Raw genomic sequence first — 7,840 nt, forward strand, 5'->3', positions numbered from 1 at the left:
GCCAACTGAGCTAATAAGGATTGTCCTTACTCAAAAAAAAAATCGTTTTATATACATTAGCTTGCAGACCATATCACGTGATCAATATTTTTTTCAAGTAATATTGAAATTTGTATTCGTACTCTGTAAGACACGAAAGTAGAGAACTTCATTAAGATATAAGAAAACATGTCAAACGAGGACAAAAGAGTCGAATCTGATGCAGCTGAGCTACTTTCTTCATTGTCTATCGACAAGAAGGAACAGACTGATAATGCTGCATCAAAAGTTGATGCAAAAGAAGATAAATCAAAAGATGAGACCATAGAAACAATCAAACCAGCGGTTGAATCTAAAGATGAATCCAAACCAGAAGATACAAAAGATGAAGTAAAAAGCGAAGAAAAAGAATCTGAGAGCAATTTAATAAACTCAACCTACGAAGTTAAGGTCAAACTCGCTGATTTGCAAGCAGATCCAAACTCTCCGTTATACTCAGTTAAATCATTTGAAGAATTAGGATTGAGACCTGAATTGTTAAAGGGATTATATGCTATGAAGTTCAACAAGCCATCCAAGATTCAAGAAAAGGCCTTGCCATTGTTAATTTCTAATCCTCCTAAGAACATGATCGGTCAGTCTCAATCAGGTACCGGTAAAACTGCTGCGTTTTCATTAACCATGTTATCGAGGGTGGACGAAAGTGATCCAAACACTCAATGTATTTGTTTAGCACCTGCAAGAGAATTGGCTAGACAAACTCTAGAAGTCATCACAACAATGAGTAAATTTACTAAGATTACAACACAATTGATCGTCCCAGATGCGATGGAGAGAGGTCAATCTACTTGTGCTCATGTTTTAGTAGGTACTCCAGGTACATTATTAGACTTGATCAGAAGAAAACTCATAAATACCTCTAAAGTGAAAGTGTTTGTGTTGGATGAAGCTGATAATATGTTGGAATCACAAGGTTTAGGAGACCAGTGTGTTAGGGTTAAAAGAACTCTTCCAAAGACAACTCAATTGGTTTTATTCTCTGCTACGTTCCCAGATGAGGTTCGTAAATATGCTGAAAAATTTGTTCCAAATGCTAATTCATTAGAATTAAAGCAAGAAGAATTGAATGTTGAAGGTATTAAACAATTATACATGGATTGTGATTCAGCAAATCACAAATTCGAAGTCTTAAGTGAATTATATGGTTTATTAACTATTGGTTCTTCTATTATTTTTGTTAAGACAAAGGATACTGCAAACATTTTGTATGCCAAAATGAAGAAAGAAGGTCACAAATGTTCAATTTTGCACGCTGGTTTAGAAACTAGCGAAAGAGATAGATTAATTGATGATTTCCGTGAAGGTAGATCTAAAGTTTTAATTACTACAAATGTTTTGGCAAGAGGTATTGACATTGCATCGGTTTCTATGGTTGTTAATTACGATTTACCAGTTGACCAAAAGGGTGCACCTGATCCTTCCACTTACTTACATAGAATTGGTAGAACTGGTAGATTTGGTAGAGTTGGTGTTTCGATATCGTTTGTCCATGATCAGAAATCTTATCAGGATTTGATGGCAATCAGATCATATTTCGGTAACATTGAAATGACTAGAGTCCCTACCGACGATTGGGATGAGGTGGAGAAGATTGTTAAGAAAGTCATAAAGAATTGAGCTCTTAAAGCTAAACTAATTACATGATAACTTTTTATTTATATTTATAGTTATAATATAAAATTCTATATACAAAAGATGGATTTCTATGTTAATTAATCCATTTCAAACGATTGTTTAAATCTGATTGGTGCTCTTTTTGAGACAACATCCCAATCGATACAGTCCCAAACATTGTCTAAGTATTGTTGCTTACCGAACACACCGTAATCAAGTAAATAGTTTCTTGAAGATGCATCGATAGCTAACAAAGGCAATAACTTTCTGTCAGAATATAATGTGGCAGCTTCTGCTTCCTCGACAGTTCCTAAAGTCAAGTCACTTGGAAACGATGCCTCACCTTCTAGAGCAGCCAAAGCATCTTCTTCGCTAGCTCTTTCTGTTTCTTCATTGTTTTCTTGGTCTTTGGTAATATGTTTCCTTTCTTGTATTTTCTTCTTCAATGAAGCAATTTTAGCTTGCTTTTGTTGTTTCAACTTTGTTATTTGGCCCGATCTGATAGAATCATCAACTATACCTGCATTATAAGTATTCATGATAGATAATGTACTGTATTTAAAGCCATTTGCATTGGATGAAAATTGATTGTTTCTTAAGGTACTTTCAGAGTAGGTAGCTTGTGCCACTAACCAAACTAAACCGTCACCCTTAACACCTTTAGCGGAGTTTAATAATAAAGTACGGAACTCTGCAATAGACCCAAATGAGTTGACGATCCATTCTCTTAAGTTTGGATCAGTTGGTTCGTTATTGAATGTTTGGCTGATTGACGGAGTCTTCAACAAGTCGCTTGGTTCGCTTTTCTTGATAGCATATTTACCAGCTTCCGATTCATTTGGCTTCAATGATTCCAAGCTAAATTGCAAGTTATGTATTAATGAAGCGTATGAATAAATACCGTACAAATCTGGCTTATTGAATGTTAAGGTAATTAACTCGTTTAAATCTGAAGGTGGATTGATATTGTTTTCTTCCAATAATTGATTCAAGCCTTCCACAAGTTGCTCACCTCTCTTAAACCATAATTCATTAACTGCATTATTTGAATATAACCCCTTGAATTCATCCTTACTTATTTTTAAGTTGTCTAACAAAGGTATGGTTGGTAAAGTATACGAAACAGACCTGAAAGATCCTAACTGCGACGAAAGAAACAGCAGTCTAGGCTTTACCTTGCTAATTAGTCTATACATAGATGCCAGTTACAATATTCGTTCTAGACCTCTGAAAGCTAGTATGTAGATTATAATAATAGGCCTAACAGTTGAAAAATTCGTGAAAATTATTTTATGAGCGGTGATTGGAATTTTGAATCCGACACGCCTACTAAGCACACTCTACTACAAATTGTATATCAATAAAGAACAGACTACCAATGGTAATTTTAATTAACTCATAATAACAAAGTAAGAAATAGTATAAAAACCAAATCACTAAACATAATAGGCGAAAATAACGTTTGAAAGCTAATAATAATAGGGTAATAATAAAATCATTAGTACGAGTTGTCATAAGGGAATTCGTGAAGCAACTGAGGAACTCAGCAAATAAATCTATAATACATCATAAACAAAGAAGAAACCGACAAATTAAAACACAAAGATTAGTCTATAAATTGCTTTATGAATATTATTGTGATATTAATTTCCGAAGGATTTCTCAGATTATTTTCTACCGACTTTCAAACTCTTAACTCTCCTCAACAAAGAGTTACCGGATCCTTCATTGTTTTCGCTATCATATCCACCTGAATCTCTTCTCTCTTCCGATCTGTCGTAATAATCATTGGAGCTTCTTCTGCTACTACTTTCGCTTCCACTATTTTTACGTAATCTTTGAACTAAGGATTTCTTTCTTCCTAAACCACCGCCGTTGACACTTAAATATTGATCATCGGTACTCTTTGGAGCAGGGGCACCGTCAATAAAGGTCGAAGAACCTAAACCAGCAGTAGTTGAACCATGTATTGGTTCGGCCTTCATATTGGAGTCAAAGTTAATCACAGAAGGATTTTGCTTTGGTGTGAACAAGGAGGTAGGAACATCATTGGTCTTTCTATTAGTCTTAATCAATGGGACTGGTCCGTCACTATTCTGGTTTTTGACTGGGGAAGTCTTGCCCGCAATTTGGTCCTGTTCTCCATCGTAGTTACCAAACGCCAAATTCATTTGCTCGTTCTTGTCAATGTTTCCACCGACACCCTTTATTGAGCTATTTGGTCCATCAGCAGGGAATGCCATTACTGGAGCAGCTTTAACATTCTTGTTCCTATGTGGAGTACACGCATCGAAGGGACCATCGTGATGAAACCCTCCACCAAAGAATCCAGTCACGTCCAACTTATCAATAGTATCCAAGTTCTTAGCTTTAACAGGCTCAGGTTGGGATTTCTTCTTGTGACGTCTTTCCTTGTCCCTATGGGAGCGACTATGTCTTCCTGTATTGGTACCACTGTCACTATGTGAGCGGTGACGCCTGGATGACGACTGGTGTCTCGACGAAGACGAACTCAGTTTTTCTCTAGGATAATCTTTTCTTGTTTTCTCAGGTCCCGCTGCCTCTTCGTATGAAGGAGGCAATCCAGAATCTGTCTTAGGAGGACGTGCTGGAGGAGTGTTTGAATTGGTTCTTACTCGTGGAACTGGTGGTGGTTCTCTGCGTTGAACGTATGCGTCAGGTGCTTTGAGGGCTGAAGCAAACGGGTTATTCGACGACATTCTTCTATTAATATTGGTTAGTATTTATGCTTGTATACCTATGTGTTATTAGCTTGGATGTAGCAAAGTGTTTGTTCAATACGGAAAATTCCTTTATCTCGAAGTACCACTGTTGTTGATAAGCAAGCAAAAGTGGTGTTTTAAGTGGAGATGTGTGCACTTTGCTTTTAATTCAAAATAGGCGCAGCCGTGCACAGTTCAAATGCTGACAGAGTGCGTCCACATAGTTTAGATAATAGAACACTAAACAAACTCTTAACTCATCGTTAGTAATAAAAACAAGAGAGATACATACCTATTATCACTGTAGTTCACGCTACTATCACTTCCAGCTCTAACAGTAGTAGGAAAAGTTGGTCTTGGAAGATCGCTGAAATGACCATTCACCGGTCTAGACGCATCATGAGATTCATTCAAATTCAAACTCATATCGACAGGGTTTGACTGACTGTAGAGATCTTCATCATCAGATTCTTCTATAAGCTGTTTGTTCTTTTCCACCCAGTCATCAAACGCTTGGTTTTGGGATGCTGAATGGCCCGATCCGAGCGACGACGCCGACCTATTGACGTGTCTGGGTGGTTCAAAGTGATTTTGTCTGAACGGATTATTGGCAGATAATCGTCTCAATGAATCCGATGACTGATACGAATGATTTGGTTGTTGATACATGGCGACTGTTTTTGTGGGTATCAAATGTGCAGCCTTTAAAGTGAAATCCGAAACTTGAAATCCGAATTCTTTCTATTTTATTAATATCAGCTTTCCTTATGGTTGATTTGTAGTCAATGTACAATAAATCACTATAAGGTCAATTTAAATTGAAGATATAAACTGAATCGTCTTGAAATAAATATCTGATTAATACTGCTAGGTAATTAAAATGCTTTTAAAAACAACTAACGCGTTTTAGGTCAATAATATATATTTAACGTTATAAATTAGACAGTTTCTTTATTCAGAATACGATTTTCTGACGTCTATGCTATAATGTCCTAGTATTTGATCTACGAACAAGCTAAGAAGTGAACTTTTTGAACCTCGCTAACCGCTTAGTGATGAAATTTTGAAGCGAAATTCGAACAATTGCGCTTCACAATTACACGACCATTATTTGGCGTCTACTACACCAAGTACGCTGGATTAGGTATAAATACTTGTATTGTCACAGAAGAGAAATGAAAATAAATAAATAATGTCACAGTAAATAGTTAGATACAATAAGCCAGAAAATAGATTATTAGGGGCGTCCTGGTTATACTGGATGTTGTGCGAATGATATGTGTTCTGTAGTTACCGAAGGCATAGAGGATGGTTACATCTCTCATGTTAACCGTGTCACATAAAACAATAAAATGTATAAGTCTAAAAAGAGCTCCAGGTCCAGTCAGACGGCACACTTATAACCGACGATTTTCTATGTGTATCCGCAAGTGAGCTATCGATAATTGCATTATTGATCACAGACGCATCGTTAGTCGAAGATATGTTAGTGCCTGCGGCAGTGGCGGAGGTGGCGTTGTGAGAAACAATGTCGGGATGCGTGGAATTAGAGTCGGTCTGGGAGGAACTTGCGGCTTCTTTAGGGGTATCTTGAGAAGTCTCGTCAGGTTGGAAGATATTATGTGGTATGGAACCAGAACTGTTGCTGATGTATGGATTTTCAATGAAAATAAATGGGAGCTTAAAATTCTTGATTTTGTTTTCGCTTAGGAAATTCGACAAGTTGGCATTGACATTGGTAACAAGCATCTGATAGTTGTGACCGCAGTCTCTGCAAACCTTGCAGTTGCGAAACAAGTCTGTAGGCGAGCGAATCTTTGGATTCGACTTCAAATTAGTGTATATGGGAATGACAAATCGAGCGTTTGCATCTAGCACTGTCGCATGCTTGATCTCACCACTATTACGAGCTGCCGATGGTCTATATTCTTCATCTTGGTCCGCAATATTCTTTTGCCATAGACACTCAGAGCAGAAAATTTGACCACAGGACCTGCAATGATGTCTTCTTTTACGTTGAGGCGAAAAAAAATTGCCAAAAGCCTCGAAACATTTCATACAATGTGATGTAAAGCTGTTGGGTTTCCAATGTTCATGCGTAGGATCTGCTGGTTGGTGGCTTTCATATTCCGAAGAAGAACCTTCACAGTCAATCGAAATCGAATAGTTCATTTTTTTGGGAGAAGTTTCGACCGAGCACGGCACCTTTGGCGACAGTGATGACGAGTTAGGTGCCAGGCTTTGTGGTCTCAATACTGCTGGCATACATAGAGGTTTCTTCAATCGATATACTTGTTGAAGATCGGTCCCCTCGACTCCCGATAAATGACTAGCAGATATCAGAGCACGGTGCTTTATACGATTGATCTTCAGGTTATCGTTCCGTTCCTGGGATGTCAAATTATTGTTTAGGTTGTTCAAGGCATTTACCAAGCTCGTTTGCTGCAAGTCTTCGTCTGGAGATGGCAGCTGCATATCTGAACTCAAATTCTTCAAATTTGTGTTGGTATTGGAATTAGACGTATTATTCGAATTCGAATTCGAACTTGACACACTACGGTTCCTTTCATAGATATAGTTATTAGTGGTGTAGCTCAATATCGTGTTATCTGGCATATCGCTGGCCACCTCAAACGGTGTCGAACACCTCCTGATCGGTTGTGATAAATCAAAGTTAGCAGGAATATAAGAGTCATCCTGCGATATTTCGTCTATCCTGTCCTCCTTTAGATTCCATAATCCTCCAGTTTCCCTTCTCAGCGTCCGTGCCACGAATGATTCCTCATTATCAGTATTCCGATCCTTAAATGAGCCCCGCGTGATGCTACTCATTCTTGGTGCCCTTATCTGCTCGTCATAGTTGATGTTGTTATATCCTTCATTTTCATTGTTATTTCGGTTATTTGTAGCGCCATCAACCGAGATTGGTCTGTTCGATGAGTGAGGTATTATTTCTGATATTACTGAGTGAATACTGGACTTATTGAGGTTTTTCACAAGCGGCTTTTTCTTGAACGAAAAAGCTTCAAACTGCCCTGAGTCGTCCAGCTTCTCAGTCATTTATAACGGTCTATCTACTTGGTATATAGTTTTTATGGATTAATTAATCCTTGATTATTCCCTGCAAGATATATTTATCAGTAGGTCGTGTATATTAGTACTCACATTTTGCAGTTGATTTCTTTTTTTTAATTGGTCGATAACCAATTACCGAGATTACAATGCAAATACTATTTGGTATCTGCCGAACAATACGACATACTTGTATTCCTTGCATGCAAGCAAGCCTAAGTCGAGTTGTCGTCCATGGATAAAGGTGTCCATCTAGGTGAACTACAGTCGGATTTTGTATACAGTATAAGAATTTGGTATTACTAACTAGCTAGCTTCATTATTAATACGTAACAAAAATTACTCTATTATTTTCCTCGGGTTATGCCCTTAATCTTTCAAGACAACGTATA

The 7,840-nt window shown here is 37.6% G+C and overlaps 4 protein-coding genes across 4 annotated transcripts; 1 reads left to right on the forward strand and 3 right to left on the reverse strand.

The window, feature by feature from the left end:
• Positions 1 to 168: 168 nt before the first annotated feature.
• Positions 169 to 1,656, forward strand: DBP5 (ATP-dependent RNA helicase; the record flags this gene model as incomplete). Its single annotated transcript, XM_015614509.1, has 1 exon — positions 169 to 1,656. The coding sequence occupies one exon, from the start codon at positions 169 to 171 to the stop codon at positions 1,654 to 1,656; it is 1,488 nt and encodes a 495-aa protein (XP_015464660.1).
• Positions 1,657 to 1,751: 95 nt separating this feature from the next.
• On the reverse strand, positions 1,752 to 2,849 carry AC631_05681 (mitochondrial 37S ribosomal protein mS43; the record flags this gene model as incomplete). The annotated part of the gene is made up of 1 exon (XM_015614510.1): positions 1,752 to 2,849. One exon carries the CDS (start codon positions 2,847 to 2,849, stop codon positions 1,752 to 1,754), a length of 1,098 nt encoding a protein of 365 aa, XP_015464661.1.
• Positions 2,850 to 3,320: 471 nt separating this feature from the next.
• AC631_05682 (uncharacterized protein) lies at positions 3,321 to 5,045 on the reverse strand (the record flags this gene model as incomplete). Its single annotated transcript, XM_015614511.1, has 2 exons — positions 3,321 to 4,377; positions 4,669 to 5,045. The coding sequence occupies 2 exons, from the start codon at positions 5,043 to 5,045 to the stop codon at positions 3,321 to 3,323; spliced, it is 1,434 nt and encodes a 477-aa protein (XP_015464662.1).
• A 693-nt stretch (positions 5,046 to 5,738) lies between these two features.
• On the reverse strand, positions 5,739 to 7,436 carry AC631_05683 (uncharacterized protein; the record flags this gene model as incomplete). Its single annotated transcript, XM_015614512.1, has 1 exon — positions 5,739 to 7,436. The coding sequence occupies one exon, from the start codon at positions 7,434 to 7,436 to the stop codon at positions 5,739 to 5,741; it is 1,698 nt and encodes a 565-aa protein (XP_015464663.1).
• Positions 7,437 to 7,840: the final 404 nt, after the last annotated feature.

Source organism: Debaryomyces fabryi, assembly GCF_001447935.2.
Source record: "Debaryomyces fabryi strain CBS 789 chromosome Unknown contig00254, whole genome shotgun sequence".
Lineage (NCBI taxonomy): Eukaryota > Fungi > Ascomycota > Pichiomycetes > Serinales > Debaryomycetaceae > Debaryomyces > Debaryomyces fabryi.